The sequence below is a fragment of the Dama dama genome, chromosome 5 (assembly GCF_033118175.1).
Source record: "Dama dama isolate Ldn47 chromosome 5, ASM3311817v1, whole genome shotgun sequence".
Taxonomy (NCBI): domain Eukaryota; kingdom Metazoa; phylum Chordata; class Mammalia; order Artiodactyla; family Cervidae; genus Dama; species Dama dama.
Genome location: NC_083685.1, coordinates 91,198,751 through 91,218,456, shown reverse-complemented (window position 1 = coordinate 91,218,456; position 19,706 = coordinate 91,198,751). Strand labels below are relative to the sequence as shown.

General features: G+C 39.1%; 1 protein-coding gene across 3 annotated transcripts in view; it reads left to right on the top strand.

Moving 5' to 3' along the window:
- SSH2 (slingshot protein phosphatase 2) overlaps positions 1-19,706 on the top strand; it is a 229,516-nt gene that overhangs the window by 69,980 nt on the left and 139,830 nt on the right. The window contains exon 1 of one of the 3 annotated variants that reach the window (XM_061142988.1): positions 9,958-10,056. The exons of the other annotated variants lie outside the window; for them this stretch is intronic. Coding sequence (XP_060998971.1) covers positions 9,973-10,056 — 84 coding nt within the window. The 5' untranslated portion in view covers positions 9,958-9,972. Of the gene's footprint in view, positions 1-9,957; positions 10,057-19,706 lie in introns of those variants that run through there. 3 annotated transcript variants of the gene reach the window in all.

Below are 19,706 nucleotides of genomic sequence, written 5' to 3'. Positions count from 1 at the left end.
CCACCACAATGAGAAGCCCGCGCCCTGCAACTGGAAAGCAGCCCCTACTCGCTGCAACTAGAGAAAGCCCGGAAGCAGCAACCAAAACCTAGTAAAGCCAGAAAAAACTAAAAATAAAGATGTCTTAAAAAAAAAAAAAAAGAATAGTGGTTCATAGAAGTTCCCTAGGGAGGAATTATAAGATTACAGATTTGGGGGCATTTGAAGACTGAATTTGGAATATTATAAAGACATATTGTTAGAAATGTAGAGAAAGAGGAGGTCGCTTAATAACAATCAAGTTTTGTGTTTTAGGAAGTAAGATAGTATTTATCACCGGAAATTAGACTTTATAGCCAGATTGATTTTCCATCTTTATATGAATTTCTAGAGTACTGCCACTGTTACGCTCAAGCAGTCCTCCCCAGCTTACTTTGCTCTCCCAGTCTGTTCTCTCTGTGCTGGGGGTGAAATCCTGATTTCAGAGCTATTAGGCAAGAACTGTTAACCTTGGAGAGAGCAGCAATGGCTCTGATTAAGATGTCATGGAAGAGTTGTAAACTTAACAAATTCTTAACCTCAGTGGATCTTGTCTTCTGAGTTCCTCCTAATGTCTTTTGTTTATGTTTTTGTAACTTCTCAGTGTGCTTTGGCGGTAGGGGAGGTCTAGTAATTCTTCCTTTCACTTTACAATTAAGAAAGTTGAGCTACGAAGGCCATGACTTCTGAGAACTATAACTGAAATAATGGCTAACATTTGTTAAGTGCTAACCGTGTGCCTTACTCTGTCCTAAATGTTTTTACATGTACTATCTCATACTACATCTCTGATATGAGTAGTTATTTATCCCTGTTTTGAGATAAGAAAACTGAGCTCATATATTCTATTCTTACTTGAGTGTACTCTGTGGCAGTTACCATGCTAAGAAATGAGTATCCAGTGATGAACAAGTCAGACCCTACACTTATGGAACTTACAGTCCACTGGGGAAGACACATGATAAAAGTCAAATAAGAATTCAGTTTCAAAATGTGATTGTGCCATGAAGAATACAAGTGGGGAAATAGTAATAAAGAATAACGAGGCAGAATTGCGATTTAGATAATCAAGAAGGGCCTCTCTAACATGGTGATATTTTAGTTCAAAATAGTCATGAAGTTTACTTGGTGTCATATCTAGTAAGTATTCTGAAAGCTCTACTCACCATGCCTGCTGCCTACTTGAAACCTACCCCAGTTTTATGACTCTCCTCTCTACCAGCATTCATACCATGACACTGTACCAAGTTTCCAGAAGGGGCATCCTAAAGGAAGAAATTACAGCAGTAAGATAATTTTTTCAAAAGAAGTTTGCCTCCTAAAATCATTTTTTAAAAAGAGCCCTAGGAGGCAGCATAGAGAAGGGGGAGCAACAATGATGGCAAGTAGTGTGTGAATGTCAACAAATGATAGAGAGATGCAAAGAAGCTGAGCATCTCTGCTGCAAATGCACTAGATACATTTGCACGAGGAAGTGCCCTCTTGGCATGCATGGGCCTGGGTGGATGTTCCACTTGGAATCAACCTCTTATTTCCTGGCCTTACTTGAACTTAATTTGAAGGCCCTGATCTAGGGAACCAAGCAGAAGACTGCTCATGGAAGATGCTGAGAAGTGTTAGATGGTGCCTAGAACCTCAAGGTGCTTGAAAAGAATGTAGGAGGAAGGGAAACCGTTCCTGGGGAGGGAAAGGACAGAGAGAAACAGTCTTGAAATACCATCTTGAATTTAAATGCTGCAGTCTTCTTCTCACTCTGTTGTAATGCTTGATTTGCCAAGTTACTGTCTTAGAATTTTCCAGCAGAGGCCTCTGCATTGCCCTTTGCTCCAAAAGAATTTGTTCACTACTCTTTTTTCTCCCAGGAAATAACATTTCTTCGGGTGGTCAGTTCCTGTAGAAGTGTGATGCAAGTTTTTAGATTCTGGATTATGAGCCTAACTATTTAGATGTAAATAGTGCCTAGTGTAATTTTCTGTTTGGAAAAGATTTGTGCTTGATACTCACATATACTTCTTACTTGATTGTATTGGTAAAGGTTATAAATTGATTAGATCTTGGCAGTCTGACAGTTTAGTTATAATAATGCTCAAACTCTTTGACCCAGAAATCTAATTCTTAAAAATTTCTTCTGAAGAGATTATTTAAAATGAAAAGTATATGTAGTAACATAGTAATGAATATGTTTAGTAGTAGGATAGAGGGAATGGTTAAGTAAACTATGGTAATATTAATTCAGTGGAGCCATTAAAATCAAAAGCATGAAAACTAATTCTGTGAGAAATTATATTTGAAATGTTAAGTGAAAAAGTAAATAAATGGAAAAGTTAAGTTGCATCTCTACCTCACTCTTATGAGAAAATAAATTATAGACAAATCAGAGAATTAAAGGGCTCAGATGGTAAAGACCATGGCATCTGGTCCCATCACTTCATGGCAAATAGATGGGGAAACAGTGGCTGATTTTATTTTTGGGGGCTCCAAAATCACTGGTGATTGCAGCCATGAAATTAAAAGACGCTTACTCCTTGGAAGGAAAGTTATGACCAACCTAGAAAGCATATTAAAAAGCAGAGAAAAAAAATAAAATAAAAAGCAGAGACATTACTTTGTCAACAAAGGTCTGTCTAGTCAAGGCTATGGTTTTTCCTGTAGTCATGTATGAATGTGAGAGTTGGACTATAAAGAAAGCTGAGCGCAGAAGAATTGATAGTTTTGAACTGTGGTGTTGGAGAAGACTCTTGAGAATCCCTTGGACTGCAAGGAGATCCAACCAATCCATCCTCAAGGAAATCAGTCCTGAGTGTTTATTGGAAGGACTGATGCTGAAGCTGAAACTCCAATCCACTCCAGTATTCTTGCCTGGAGAATCCCGATGGGCCAGAGGAGCCACGACTGAGTGACTAAGCACAGCACAGCACAACAAAGAATTAAATGTAAAAAAAAATCGATATTACAAGTTAGAACATACAGGAGAAACTTTTTTCATAATCTTGGAGCAGGACAGACTTTTTAAAAAATGTGATACAAAACTCAGAAACCATAAAAGAAACATTAGTAAATTCAAATATAAGAAGTCAAACCTTCTACATTAAAGGATCCTGTAAACAAACAGCACTTTGGGAGAAAGATTTTCAACACATGACAGAGATTTAATTTCTATAATACATAATGTGTTCTATAATTTTTTAAAAGACCACAAGCAAAACAACATGCAAAAGTAATTAACAGAATTTCACAAAAAAGGATATACCAATGGCTCTTCAACATACGTAAAGGTATTCAACAGTCTTCATAACCAATACCATTTTTTACCTTTCAGATCGGCAAAGGTCAAAAAATTTTGATAATTGCGTTGTGTTGGCAGAATCACAGGGGAAGCAACATTGCTATTTATTGTTGGTGGGGTGTAAATTAAAATTGTCACCATTGAGGGCAATTTTAAATATCTATCAAATTTTTGAATGCCCCTAGCATTTGCTCCAGAAATTTCACTAGGAGAGATTTATCCTCCAGAAATATTCCTGTATGTATAAAACTTGAAATTCAAAGCTATTCATTGCAACATCATTTATAATAGCAAAAAATTAGAAATATCCAAAATGTCCATCTTGGGGTTTCCATATGAACCAGTGTGAAGTTATCTCCTATTGTGAAAAGATACCACCAAGACAACAACACCAAGACACAAAGCAGTGTGTATCATTTGTGTGAAACAAACAAAAAACCCAAAACTAAAACAGTAGTGAAAAAAGAATATATTTAGATTCTTAAATACGCTTAGATTGTATGTGGTAATATACAAAAAGTGGAAAACAGCAATTGCTTTTAGGGAGAAGAACTTGGCTGGGAAGCAGATATAAGGTAGATATTTATTACTCTATCATACTGTCCTTTTTTGAAATTAAAAAAAATTATTGAAGTATAGTTGACTTTGAATATTAATTTCAGATATATAACATAGTGATTAAGTATTTTATACATTCTGCACTATATAAAGTTATTATAACATGGACTGTTCCCTGTGCTGTATATTATATCCCCATGACTTACTTATTTTATAACTGGTAGTTTGTACCTTTTAATCCTCTTCACCTGTTTCACCCATCACCCGATCCTTGGTTTTCACTGATCTGGTACTGAGCCTCTATCGTGAACTATTCTGTACTATTTAAACCACCAAAAGCAGTGCAGAACTGGCCTTGGTATTTCCTTCACTGGCTGTAGTGACACTTTCCTGGGTGGTCCCTGTGCCTTAAGGGCATGACCTTAGTTTTCATGTTTCGTGTATATGGTTTAATTAAGTTCAGTTGCTCAGTTGTGTCTGATTCTTTGCGACCCCATGGACTGCACTATGTCATGCTTCCCTGTCCATCACCAACTCCCAGAGCTTGCTCAAACTCATATCCATTGAGTTGGTGATGCCATCCAACCATCTCATCCTCTGTTGTCCCCTTCTCCTGCCCTCAATCTTTCCCAGCATCAGGGTCTTTTCTAAGGAGTCATTTCTTCACATCAGGTGGCCACAGTATTGAAGCTTCAGCTTCAGCATCAGGCCTTCTAATGAATATTCAGGACTGATTTCCTTTAGGATTGACTGGCTTGATCTCCTTCCAGTCCAAGGGACTCTCAAGAGTCTCCTCCAACACCACAGTTCAGAAGCATTGGTTCTTTGGCACTCAGCTTTCTTATGGTCCAACTCTCACATCCCTGTAGGACCACTGGAAAAACCATAGCTTTGACTAGATGGACGTTTGTTGGCAAAGCAATGTCTCTGCTTTTTAATATGCTGTCTAGATTTGTCATGGCTTTTCTTCCAGAGAGCAAGCATCTTTTAATTTCATGGCTGCAGTCATCGTCTGCAGTTGCCCATAGAATTCTCCAGGCAAAAATACTAGAGTGGGTAGCCATTCCCTTCTCCAGGGGATCTTCCCAACCCAAGGACTGAACCCATGTCTCCTGCTTTGCAGGTGGATTCTTTACCGACTTAGTCATCAGGGAAGCCTGTGTATATGGTTACCTTTCACTTATTCTTTCAACAGATATGTACAGGGTACATCTGATGTGCTAAGACACTGTGCTGGTTGCTGGGGATATAGTGTACATATGACAAACATGGTCCCTCCCTCACAAATTTACATTTTCCTAGAGAAAATTGATTAAACAGCTAATTATTCAGTGATTTTATAAATTTTGATTGTGATAGATTCTGAAAAGAGGAAAGCATACCATCCTGTGAGAATATGGCCAGGCGAGACTGACCTGCTTAAGGTTAGTGGTCAAGGGAGGGCTTCCTTGGAGAACTGGTGTTTTGAATTGTGCTCTGGAGGATGAGTTAGAGTCAACCAGAGAAATGTTGGGTGGAGAGAGTGGAGAAGAAAATATTTAGAGGTCAGGAAACTTATTCAAGAAATCAAAAAAAGGTCAGTGAAGTTGGAACATAAAAAATATGGAGGAAATAATACAAAATGATGCTGGCAAGGTCAGCACAGGCAAGATGATGCAGAGCCTTGTAAACTAAATTAAGGATCTTAGACTTTATTACTCAAACAGGAAAAAACCCTTGAAGAGTTTTCAGCTGGGGGCATGAATAGGGTACCATTAGATCTACCTGGCTTTACTATGAAGAATGGACTTCCAATGGATTGATTGATTGATTTTAACCATAGACAGTTGGGGCATTGTGTGTGTGTGTGTGTGTGTGTGTGTGTGTGTGTGTGTGTGTGATTTGATTTGGTTAACTCATTCGTTGGGCGACAGTGCTCTTAATAAGAAGGCTTCCCAGATGGCACAGTGGTAAAGAATCTGCCTGCTAACCCAGGAGATGCAGGAAACGTGGGTTTGATCCCTGTATTGGGAAGACCCCCCCTGGAGGAGGAAATGGCAACCCACTCCAGTATTCTTGCCTGGAGAATCCCATGGACAGGGGACCCTGGCAGGCTGCAGTTCATGGGGTCTCAAAGAGTTGGACACAACTTAAAGACTGAACAGGCATGCACACTCTTAAGAAGAGGGAGGTTGACAGAAAGGCAGTATGGTGTGGCAGTGAAGAGTGTGTGACTAGATAAGTTTCTTTCCTTCTCTCAGTCTCAATTTCTTCACCCAGAGAATGGAGGTAATAAATAGTATTTCTGCCTCCTGGGGTAATTTTGAAGATTGAATGAGATAATGTCTGTGAAACACTTAGATTAAGGTTGGGAACACTGTAAACCTTTATTAAATGTTAGCCACTGTTGCAGTCTAATAATCTCATGAAGGGATTAACTGCTGCTCTGAGAACCACCCATTCTTGGTGGCCCATGGAGTAGCTTTCCATCCAGCAGTCAAAAGTGGGCTTGTCTAGCCATCACTGCTGAGATGTAGTCATCTAGCCTGGTCAACTGGTAGAGAAACATCACGCCTAATGTTTAATTTCATAAATGTCGCTTGGAGATAGAAATGAAAGCTGAGGACTGGTAGCTTGCTTTAACCCTAGCTATGGTTTTACTTTGAAGCTGGCTTTTGAAAGGTTTCTAACACTTGCAGGAAATCAATAGAATGTAGTTGTTGCTTGGAAACACCGGTTATCTCTTTGTCTCCCACAATACTAGGTAACTAACATGTATAATTATACAACCGAGCAAAGCTTCAGGTGATCAAGTTAGTTGTTGACAGTATTTGAAATGCTAATAATGTCTCCTCTAAAACTGCTTTTCCAAAATAGATTGCTCCAGCTTCACAAAAGGTTTAAATGCCACTGATTTCTTCATTCAGTGAGATGTAATTCTAGGCCTGGAAACTGGGAGCTTCCAATTTAATGTTTTCTAAGAAATCAGTGCCCAGAAAATGTGTTTTCACTTCTGCTTTAAAGTTTGCCACATCATGTGGTTATAGAAATTCTCATTGCCTGACTTTTGTTATCATTGCCTGTTCTCTAAAATTACACATTTCTGCCTTTGATTTATTTTGTGGAACTAGGCAGAAGGGCTAAAGCATGCTGTTTTTTAGGAGCCCTGGGAAGTTTGGGTAGGTGGGAATCTATTCTAAAAGTTTACAGTGGATTCAGTCTGCCTAAAAAGTCTTTTTGTGTTTAAATTTGTCTTCTATCTTGAGAACATAGGAAGGCAGAATTTTAAAGGGAGTTTTGCTGCCAAATGCTACAGAGGGAAAAATTAAAAGTTTCTTATGTAGTCAATGAGAGTTCCCTGCAATCAAGTTTACTTACTGAATTTGTCAGAGACTTCCTGTGGTGAGATGGTTCACAGATGGTGGATAATTCATTTTTAAAATAAAAGTGAGCTTTGTGTCTTGTTCTTTCTCTTGTCTAACATGATGTCTCCCCCTGCATAGCTGCCTTTTCTGTCTCTCTCTGCTCTAAGGAAAGACCCAAAAGTATTAGCTAAATTGTTCTGGCAGCTGAGAAAGTACTGGGTGAGGAAGGAGTTGACCAAAAATAGGGCTTTCCCTAGCTGTTGCAGGAAGATAAACAGAGGTTCTACCATATGTAACTACCTTCTTTAAAATGATTAACTAATGTGTTATGTAGCATTACCATTAAAACCTAACGTGGGGTGGTGATCTAAGAAACGTTCGCATATAGATTCTGTAGCTGTTGGTTTTTTAATGTACTCATTCATTATGTTTTTGTTTTTCTTTCATTGCTTTGTGTTTTCCTGTCCAGCTTTAAAACGCTCTGTTGAGGAATGTAGCACGTCCCAGTGTGTGTTACCTGGAACTTCCTGGGGACTGAACATGTAATTCCTGTAGAAATTTGCTTACCTAAATTTTAGAAGAATGACCATGTAGGAAAGTAAAGTTTATTTTATGTGTTGACTGTTATTTAAAATAGGAAAAGGAACTTAATCCTCACTCCTCTTCATCAACCAGTTAGTATGTATCATACACTGCTATAGCTGCTTAAGGTAGATCTGTAAACAAGCTCAGAAAGCTCTGCCCTGTAAAGTTTGTAGTTAGATGCCTGTTACCATCTCACCTTCTGCTTCTGCCGAGGGCAGAGCTGGGTTCAAACCCAGCATGACTGCATGTTGCCTCTGACCTTGCGAAGTTATTACTCTTTTAAGCGTAGTAATCAAGTTGGCGTGTTATCATTCATTTGGAAAAATCATTCGTTCATTCATTTGGAAAATGAATGATTCTTAGAAGTCATCCCTTGCATTGGTTCTGTAAGATGAAATTTTCTTGTTAACTACTTAGATTTGTACTCAGAAGAGCTTTATGCAAAATAAATAAATTTTGTCCCAGAATTTCCCTATATATGTTCCCTAGTGTGTTCTTGCAGCTGACCTGGCTTAACATCAGCAACAATTTGTAGTAAGTAAGCCAAGACCACATGAGTTTATGTTTATAGAATTTAATCTCACACATCATCAGAGTTGAGGGGAACGATGGAGGAAATGAAATAACAGAATGCTCTAGGTATATAGCTGCTACGTTTTTGGTATGGTCTGCTTTCCTTCTGGGAGCTTATATGCTCTACTCCATGTGATTCTAGTGGGGCTGACAATCACTTGGCCCTGCTTTTCTACCACTGGGATGGTCATATGCCCATACACCCATGTCAGACTGGTCAAAGTACCCCTTTTCCCTGGATACCATGATTGGTCCACACAGGGTCAATTACAGTCATGTTGAGAGAGATATGGATGCTGGGGGTAAAAAGTTTAAGTTCTGTTTTCTGGACTCTCTGCTTAAATGAATGATATATGCTTGGTATGGTTGGTGGTCATCTTACTGCCACATAGAGATAGTCAGCATAAGAAGAGGAAGCAGGCAGAGTCCAACGAGAGAGGGAGAGTAGAGACCTAATAACATCATTGCAATTTTTTAATTCCTCTTGGATTTACCAGTTACATGAACCACTAGCTTTTTTGTTTTCCTTAAATCACATTTCTTCTTGTATAATTGTGGTATAATTGTGTGTATAATTCTTGTATTATTGTGGTAATCATTTGTGTTTGCCAATATTTCTGGGTCTCCTTACTCTGGATAATGGTAGGATTATACTTCCTTGAAAGTTGGGCATGGTCATGTGACTGCTTTGGCAAATGAAATATGTGACTCTTGTCTCTTCTGGATGGAAGCCTTGAAGAGCTGATGCTTAACTCATTATATTCAATTCTCCTTGCCATAATGACTAGTCATGTTCCAGATAAGAGAGGGTAACATAGAGCAAAATCTCCACCAACCTAAGATGGACATGTAGCACAAATGAGAAACTTACTGTTTTAAGTCACTGAGATTTTGATGCTGTGTTATTGTAGTCCGTCTAACTTGATAATTGTTTGGAATATATTTTTCTATATTAAAATTTTCTGGGACTTCTCTGGTGGTCCAGTGGCTAAGACTCTGCATTCCTAATGCAGGGGGCCAGAGTTTGGTCCCTGGTCAGGGAACTAGATCCCACATGCTGCAACAAAGACCTGGCACAGCCAAATAAGGAAATATTTTTTAAAAATATAAATGATTCAGGTGAAAAGATCTTTAAGTATGCCATCTAAAAACACTACTGTCCACAGAGTGAGATTATTAAACTATTTAGTATACATAGTTACTGTTAGTTAAGCATTAAGCTACAAGGCTAAAAGTAAACAACAGTGTTTCCTGGTGGTGGTGGTGTTTTGTCGCTAAGTCTTATCTGACTTTGTGACCTGTAGCCTTCCAGGCTTTTCTGTCCATAGGATTTTCCAGGCATGAATACTGGAGTGGGTTGCCATTTGCTTCTCCAGGGGATCTTCTCAGGGATCGAACCTGTATCTTCTGCATTGGCAGGCAAATTTTTTACCACCGAGCCACCAGGGAAGCCATTTCCTAGTTTACCCTACAGAAACTAAATCTGCTTTTAGGGCTGTGACCTCTGACCAAATTATAGTTGCCTTGTTTCATATTATGTGGCAGAACAAAGTCTATAATGATAGGTGTTTAAAACTCAGACACTATGTAAACACTCTAGCCTTACCCATGACAATTTCTCTTATGTGGCCAGGACAAGGATGGAATCTCTGTAACCGGGCCTTGCTATCTGAAAACAGAGAAACCAGACAGGTAGGAAGAAATGGTTTAAGGACAGATCGAACTGTCTGATTTGCAGCTGCATGTGTGTGTGTAAATTATTACAGTCTTCAATACCTGTGCTGGACTCCCCAGCTTATGTGAGGGACAATATAGTCACATGGGCAAAGCACAGTAGTGATCTATCATTTTCACCTGTTGATGCTTTAATTTTTCTACCTTTAAAATAGAAATAAAAGGTTTTTCCTTCTCTTACCTCTCCTTGATGGTCCACATGGGAAAATATGGTTCGTAATATATTTGTCAGGAATCTTGGTTGAGAACAACAGAAACTGGCTTAAATAGAAAAATAAAGAGGTCATTTGTGGTGAAAATAAAGGTTTGTTTGTTGTTTCATGTAGCAGCCAATCAGAGGGTACCATCCTTCCCCAGCCAGAGGTTGGCTTAAGAGGGACCATGTGTAAAGTTCAGATGAGAAGACAGGGTGCGGGGTCACGTTTGGGGAGGAGATCACTTGGACAGTTTTCCACATACATAAGTGAAACAGAGGAAGAGCTGTTTTCTTCATCTGACTGTTGTTGATAAACTCTACTGTGATTTTGTAATCATATGTGTTCAAAATGCAAAGTGCAGCATTCCTAATGTCCCTTTAAAAAATTTAAACTATTGTTTATTTTAATATATCACGTGAAATGTCTTGAAGTCATGTCTGTTTGAACCTCCCCACCAAGTCAGTTTATTTTTATATAATGCATAGATTTTATTATTTATAATCTGTGTTTCATCTGTCTAGAAAACATTTTTCGCTTTAGATTTCAGTGGAGTAGAACTAAAGTATTTAATTTTTTCACAATGATACCATGGCACTTTTTAAGAGTTTCCGAGGAAACCTGATAGAAATTGCCCTTTAGGGGAAAGAGAGTGGTCTCACTGATGTCCCAAACTGTTTGATTTCATAAGTAGAAATTTCAGCTCACCATTAGTGCCAACACACCAGCGTGATATGGTTGCAGTCATTTTGCAGATGTGATTAGGTAGTCAAGATTAGCCCATTTTATTGGTATGGTAAGTATGGCCAATATAGATCCCACTGTGATCATCAGGCAGAATTGGAGCCAGGTTGACTTTCCCAAAGCCAGAAGCTGTATATTGTGCATTAAATATGCTTTTATGGGAATGAGGATTGGAAGAAACCAGAATCAGTAGAGAAGGAAGTAAAAGAGTACCTGACTCATATGAACTTTTTCTTCAGTGATTATATGACATCATTTTAACAAAAGCTTTTCATATATAGTAATATATACCACTTAAAATTTGCTTAATTTAATAAGATTGAGGAAGTGCAACACTTTTTTAAAAAGGTATTGTATTAACTAGAGGATAATTACTTCACAATATTATGATGGCCTCTGCCGTACATCAGCATGAATTGGCCATAGGCATACCTGTGTCCTCTCCCTCCTGAACCCACCTCCCACCTCCCTCCCCACCCCGTCCATCCTGCATCATCATACATCAAACTCCCACTGGCTGTCTGTTTTACATATGATAATATATATGTTTCAATGCTATTCTCTCAAATCATCCCACTTTCTCCTTCTCCTACTGTGTCCAAAAGTCTGTTCTTTAGGTCTGTGTCTCCTTTGCTGCCTTACATGTAGATCATCAGTACCATCTGTCTAGATTCCATATATATGCATTAGTATACAATATTTGTGTTTTTCTTTCTGACTTACTTCATTCTGTAGAATAGGTTCCAGGTTCATCCACCTCATTAGAACCGTCTCAGATGTGTTCTTTTTAATAGCTAACATTCCACTGTGTATGTGTACCACAACTTCCTTATCCATTCATCTGTCGATGGACATCTAGGTTGCTTCCATGGCCTAGCTATTATAAATAGTGCTAGTGCAACCCTTTATGTTAACTGTCAGTCTCAGGGGACTGAGCTGTTGGGTCACATATCACTGGAGATGCTGCAGGGGTAGGTTTGTGACCAAGGAGGTAGCAGCATTTTTGAAGAGGGCCTTGGTGCTTCTGGTTCTGTGACTGTATTAAGTGTGCCCTTTGCCCTTAGCTACAGATTTGACCCAGCTTATTATTTAGCACTTGTTTCCAGTCTCTTGTCACCATGAATTCTAAGGCTGGTTAGGCATAATACATTTAGATATTCTCTTGGTTGTTACTGACTTGTTTGACTGGTTAGTTTTTGTTTAAGTCCTTTTTTCTATATAGTGGATCACAATATTCCCCCTCCATGGGTTTTCATTATCTTGAAGTCCAGTTTACTCATTTTTCTTTTCCTTACCTAGAAACATTTTTTTTTCATAGTTTATTTGTTCTGATGACTCATTCATTCAATAAATATTTATAGAGTATCTATTAGGTACTTTACTCTCAATAAATCAGAATAAGATATAATTACACGTAATTATAATTCAAGGAAGAAGATAAATAGGAGAAGAAAGAACAAAAGCTCTCCTTTTGGAAAGGAGAGCTCAGATCCAGTTGAGGGGGATCAGAGACTAGGATTTTTGTGATTTTTTTCCTCCTTAAGAGGCAAGAACCATAATATGTTCTTGATGAAAGAAGGTCAAAGCATACTGTTTTTTGACTGAGGCATTTCCGTGGGACATGGTGCTAAGAATAATTTGAAAAGGGTTGGAATTCTGAATGGACTCTTACAGATGCTTGTAGATGGTACAGGAGAAGAGAAAAATGAAAGTGCCAGAGTTCCCATTGCTGATGGTTTCCCTGAGTAACAGAGGCAAAAACTGCTGCACAGTCTATGGAACCCTGGGAAGACAGAGGTGGCAAGGGGCTGAGTTTAATCTAATCTGAATTTCATAAGAATTGAAATTTTTTTTTCTTTCTTGCTAGTTTTCTAATCAGTGTTCAGTTGTTCAGTCATGCCGACTCTGTGGCCCCGTGGACGGTAGCCCGCCAGGCTTCCCTGACCATGGGATTCTCCAGGCAAGAATACTAGGGTTGCCATTTCCTTCTCCAGGGGATCTTCACAACCCAGGGATCGAGCCCTCATCTCTGGTGTGTCTTGTATTGGCAGGCAGATTCTTTACCACTAGCGCCACCTGGGAAGCCCAGTTTTCTAATAAGCTTCCTTGTAATTTAAAACCTAACGTCTACATTGGGAGAAGGCAATGGCACTCCACTCCAGTACTCTTGCCTGGAAAATCCCATGGACGGAGAAGCCTGGTGGGCTGCAGTCCTTGGGGTCGCTAAGAGTCGGACACGACTGAAGTGATTTAGCAGCAGCAGCAGCAGCAATATCTATATTGATGACCTCTGGTTGAGGTAGTCTCCAGGGCAGCCTCATACAGAAAAATCAGGAGAGATGTTTTATTTAAGTTTGTTTTACTCAGTAAACCAGTGAAGAGGAATGAAAGGAAGAATTGAGGAATAACTTCTAGAAGGGATTTGGGATTTTCTACATAATTGCTAGGACCTGGGGCAGCCTCGCAGTGTGGTGAAAATAGGTACTACTATTTTATCTCCCAACTATTGTAGTTGCAGTTTTACTTATGCTTATATGATTGATTGCTTCCTTTATCAAACTGAAAACATAGCATGAAAACATTTTGTTTGCCATTTCAACTAATTTTAATAGGTTGAGAGGTTTTTTTTTAAATCTACAGCACACTTTATAGCTACTATTGATATTTTACTCCATAGTTTCAGTTGACTTTGTTCAAGTTGTATGAAATAGCAGTTTGTACTGTTTCATTTTACCAACACTTAGTAGCCTTGGTTTTTCTTCACTTTCTGCCATAAGGGTGCTGTCATCTGCATATCTGAGGTTATTAATATTTCTCCCGTCAATGTTGATTCCAGCTTGTGCTTCCACCAGCCCAGCATTTCTCATGATGTACTCTGCATACAAGTTAAATAAGCAGGGTGACAATATACAGCCTTGACGTACTCCTTTTCCTGTTTGGAACCAGTCTGTTATTCCATGTCCAATTCTAACTGCTTCCTGACCTGCAGAAGGTTTCTCAAGAGGCAGGTCAAGTGGTCTGGTATTCCCATCTCTTTCAGAATTTTCCACAGTTTATTGTGATCCACACAGTCAAAGGCTTTGGCATAATCAATAAAGCAGAAATAGATGTTTTTTTGGAACTCTTGCTTTTTCGATGATCCAGCAGATGTTGGCAGTTTGATCTCTGGTTCCTCTGCCTTTTCTAAAACCAGCTTGAACATCTGGAAGTTCATGGTTCACGTATTGCTGAAGCCTGGCTTGGAGAATTTTGAACACTACTTTACTAGCGTGTGAGATGAGTGCAATTGTGCGGTAGTTTGAGCATTCTTTGACATTGCCTTTCTTTGGGATTGGAATGAAAACTGATCTTTTCCAGTCCTGTGGCCACTGCTGAGTTTTCCAAACTTGCTGGCATATTGAGGGCAGGACTTTCACATCATCATCTTTTAGGATTTGAAATAGCTCAACTGGAATTCCATCACCACTAGCTTTGTTCGTAGTGATGACTTCGTAAGGCCCACCTGCCTTCACATTCCAGGATGTCCGGCTCTAGGTGAGTGTGAGTGATCTGGGTTGTGAAGATATTTTTTGTACAGTTCTTCTGTGTATTCTTGCCACCTCTTCTTAATATCTTCTGCTTCTGTTAGTTCCATACCATTTCTGTCCTTTATTGAGCCCAAATTGAGCCAATTTGCATGAAATGTTCCCTTGGTATCTCTGATTTTCTTGAAGAGATCTCTAGTCTTTCCCATTCTACTGTTTTCCTATATTTCTTTGCATTGATCTCTGAGGAAGGCTTTCTTATTTCTCCTTGTTGTTCTTTGGAACTCTGCATTCAAATGGGTAAATCTTTCCTTTTCTCCTTTGCTTTTCACTTCCCTTCTTTTCACAGCTATTTGTAAGGCCTCCTCAGACAGCCATTTTGCTTTTTTGCATTTCTTTTTCTTAGGGATGTTCTTGCTCCCTGTCTGTTGTACAGTGTCACAAACCTCTGTCCATAATTCATCAGGCACTCTGTCTATCAGATCTAGTCCCTTAAATCTATTTCTCACTTCCACTGTATAGTCATAAGGGATTTGATTTAGGTCATACCTGAATGGTCTAGAGGTTTTCTCCACTTTCTTCAATTTAAGTCTGAATTTGGCAATAAAGAGTTCATGATCTGAGCCACAGTCTTAAAGCTTAAAGCTTAACATTTGGAAAACTAATACCATGGCATCTGGTCCCATCACTTCATGGCAAATAGATGGGGAAACAGTGGAAACAGTGGCTGACTTTACTTTTCTGGGCTCCACAATCACTGTGGATGGTGATTGCAGCCATGAAATTAAAAGATGCTTACTCCTTGGAAGGAAAGTTATGACCAACCTAGATAGCATATTAAAAAGCAGAGACATTACTTTGTCAACAAAGGTCTGTCAAGTCAAGGCTATGATATTTCCAGTAGTCATGTATGGATGTGAGAGTTGGACTACAAAGAAAGCTGAGCGCTGAAGAAGCGATGCTTTTGAACTGTGGTGTTGAAGACTCTTGAGAGTCCCTTGGACTTCAAGGTGATCCAGCCAGTCCATCCTAAAGGAGATCAGTCCTGGGTGTTCATTGGAGGGACTGATGTTGAAGCTGAAACTCCAATACTTTGGCCACCTGATGCAGAGAGCTGACTCATTGGAAAAGACCCTGATGCTGGGAAAGACTGAGGGCAGGAGGAGAAGGGGACGATAGAGGATGAGATGGTTGAAGGGCATCACCAACACAATGGACATGGGTTTGGGTGGACTCCAGGAGTTGGTGATGGACAGGGAGGACTAGCGTGCTTCGGTTCATGGGGTCGCAAAGAGTCAGACACGACTGAATGACTGAACTAAACTGAGTAGCCTTGGTTATTGTCACTGGGTGTTCAAGGCATTGTTTATCAGGAGATTTGTGGTTTAAGGAAATTAGGCGAGTAATAAATACTTCCGGGTGTTGCTCAGAGGTATTTACTGACCGGGGTATTGTGTGTGGAATGCCTTTTTGTATTTACCTTTGCTTCCAGGAATTGCATTTTTATGGAATAGTTAGTGCCTTTTATTGGTTCTTTGAACATACGCACGTACAGCTATCTCCCTGTGGGGCCATACTAGTTTCTCAAGAAGAAATATTTAACTAATGAAAATGAGGATAGATGCTTTCCTAGTTATTTATGTTAGAATCTGTAAATAGGGGAGGGGCCTTCCTAGCTGGTACTATATATTCATCTTTTATTGTTTACCTTTTTTATCCTTTTTCTTCCCCAATTCTATTCAGTTTGATCTAGATCAAAGAGTACGTTACTAATAGATGACATAGGATAATTAGCAAAATAATCTGTAGTCAGGTTATTATAGGCTATCATTGTAGGCTTTCTGTAGTTACTTGTCAGAGTCTAATGACCTTAAGCATCAGTGATAAGGTGTATTCTGAACTTCCTAATGATGAAGAAAGAAAAGAATTGCATTGAAAAGTTGATTATTAACAGTCTCTTCTGTTTTAGACTATTAATTGGTGAGAAGGTGGCAGGGAGAAATGCATCAATATTTTCCCAGAATTTACAGCATTAATATTTTCTAAGGTTAATTTCAAGATATAAAAGTCAAAAGAAGACCCATGAGAGAACTTCTTGAGGTTTGTGCAAAATGGAAGAGGGTAAATAAGAAGGAGCCTTAGGGAAGTAAAAGTGAGGCTGAAGGAGAAAACAAGGAGACATGCGGACATAATTAATGAAAAATAATAGGTGGTTAAAAGAGGGAGTAGCTGAGAAGCTTCTGGGATGGGTTAGATAGTCTATAAGTTGACAACATATAATGCTGATTTTCAACAAATTAGAGGGAAATTCAGAGGACTGGGTGCTTCTCTCTCAATAGATTTTTCTCTGTCATAAGATTCTACTTTTCTCTTAAACACTGTTTTGTATTCATGCAGTTTTAGTTACATTAGTGGGGGAGATGCTGTCTTGTTATATATTAGTTGGTGGGTTGTCAAGGTTAATAGTGACTGAGTGTAATTAAAATCTGTCTGCATTAAGTTACCACTTTTTTCTCTGTCATTTATTTCCATTAATAAACTAAAGCAAGGAGTGTTTGAACTGTGAAAGACCTAATAACTGGTTTCTTTATGATGTTAAGTGTATTAACAAAGACCACTAGCTAGGCCTAAATTATATTAGGAATTAGATCACACTCTAGTTTATAAATTCATATTTTTTCCTTCATTTCAGTACCCATGTTTCATTTCAAGTAAGTTTGGAGACTTTGGGTTCATTTGTTTAAGCACCAAATCAACTTTTTCTGAACTTTTGTTTTTCAGTCTTTTGTTCATGGAAGACAAATAAAGTTAAGCGGCATGCTTGTAGTCTTAAGGATTAGAGCAAGTAGTCATAAGCATCTGACATTCTCTTCATATTTTATTAACCTACCATACCCACCCCGCCCCGCCACCAATTAACTTCTGTCTTAGTTTTCAATATTCAGCAGTCTTAACTTTAAACTTACATACAGCAGTCCTCTGCACTCAAATCTTTCCACCAGAAGTTTCTCTAACAGCAGAGCAATATGGATGTATAAAATTTAAAAGAGCTTAATACAAGGCTGGAATGTATTTGAATTCTTATGATTTACTTTAAGTTTTGTGCACTTGTTTATGTATCTGTATCTCTGTTACTATAAAAATACTACTTCTTATCAAGTAAAGTTGATACTGCCGAAATATGCCTCAGTCTAGAGGCATCAAGGAAAAGCTCGGAGAAGGGGACATCTGAGCTACAGTCTGAAGGATGAGTAGAAGAAGTAAGCAAGCAAAGAGGGGAATGTATTCCAGGCAGAGGGAAGAATGTAGCAAAATCTAAGAAATAATATGATCAAACCTGTCAATCCTAAAGGAAATCAACCCTAAATATTCATTGGAAGGACTGATGCTAAAGCTCCAATACTTTGGCTACCTGAATGCATAGAGCCAACTCATTGGAAAAGACCCTGATGGTGGGAAAGAGTCAAGGCAGAAGGGGAACGGGCGACAGAGGATGAGATGTTAGATAGTATCACCAACTCAATGGACATGAATTTTGAACAAACTCTGGGAGATAGTGGAGGACAGAGGAGCCTGGCGTGCTGCAGTCCATGGGGTCACAAAGAATGAGACACAACTTAGCAGTTGAACAACAACAACAAGAGACAAGGTGGCCTAGCTTACTGGAAATACAAATTTTAGAATAACAAAATTCATCTGCAGTTGAAGTACCTAGTCTCTGTCACTAAATGTTGTCATTTTCCCAAGGGAAAGAAAGTGCTTGTGATGCGAGCATTGGTCAGGAGTGGAGAAAAACTACTTCCAGCTAATGGCAAAAAGTCAACCTACTAAACAGAATTGTCCTTGCACCTTTAGTGATGACATTTTGTAAGACAGCAAAACAGGAAAAGTGCTTATAGTACTTTGCAGATCTTAGCGTCTAAATGTGTGATGGAATTCTTCGTCCTTTTATTTAGATATTAATATTGATGTTGTGTTCTAGTTAGTGAGACCTAAGGATTCCTCCCAACACGCCTGTATGATAGCTCCTCAGCCTGCCAAGACAAATGCACATGTAAGAACCTCTGGTGACGTCACCTTATCTTACTTTGTTGTTGTTCAGTCGCTCAGTCGTGACTGACTGACTGTGACTCCATGCACTGCAGCACGCCAGGCATCCCTGTGCTTCACCATCTCCTGGAGTTTGCTCAAATACATGTCCATTGAGTCAGTGATGCCGTCCAACCATCTCATCCTGTGTTGTCCCCTTCGCCTCCTGCTTTCTATCTTTCGCAGCATCAGGGTCTTTTCCAATGAGTTTGCTCTTCACATCAGGTGGCCAAAAGTATTGGAGCTTCAGCATCAGCCCTTCCAGTGAATATTCAGGGCTGATTTCCTTTAGGATTGACTGGTTTGATCTCCTTGCTGTCCAATGGACTCTCAAGAGTCTTCTCCAACACCACAGTTCAAAAGCATCAATTCTTCGGCATTTAGCTTTCTTTGTGGTCCAACTCTCATATCTGTACATGACTACTGGAAAAACCACAGCTTTAACTGTGTGGACTGTTGTTGGCAAAGTAATGTCTCTGCTTTTTAATATGCTATCTAGGTTTGTCATAGCTTTTCTTCGAAGAAGGAAGTGTCTTTTAATTTCATGACTGCAGTCATCTTCCACAGTGATTTTGGAGCCCAAGGAAATAAAGCCTGTCACTATTTTCATTGTTTCCCCATCTATTTGCCATGAAGTGATGGGACCAGATGACATGATCTTAGTTTTTTGAATGTTGAGTTTTAAACCAGCTTTTTCACTTTCCTCTTTCACCTTCATCAAGAGGCTCTTTAGTTCCTCTTTACTTTCTGCCATAAGGGTGGTGTCATCTGAATATCTAATGTTATTGATATTTCTCTCAGTAATCTTGATTCCAGCTTGTGCTTCATCCAGCCAGGCATTTCATATGATGTACACTGCATATAAGTTAAATAAGCAGACTGACAGTGTACAGCCTTGACGTACTCCTTTCCCAAGTTTGAACCAGTCCGTTGTGCCATGTCAATGTCTTCCTGTTGCTTCTTGACCTGTATACAGGGGATATAAGACCTTAGGACCAAGCACCTCCCCAGTTGACCACAATGAGTACCTAGATTGAAATCATGGTCCAGATAGTAT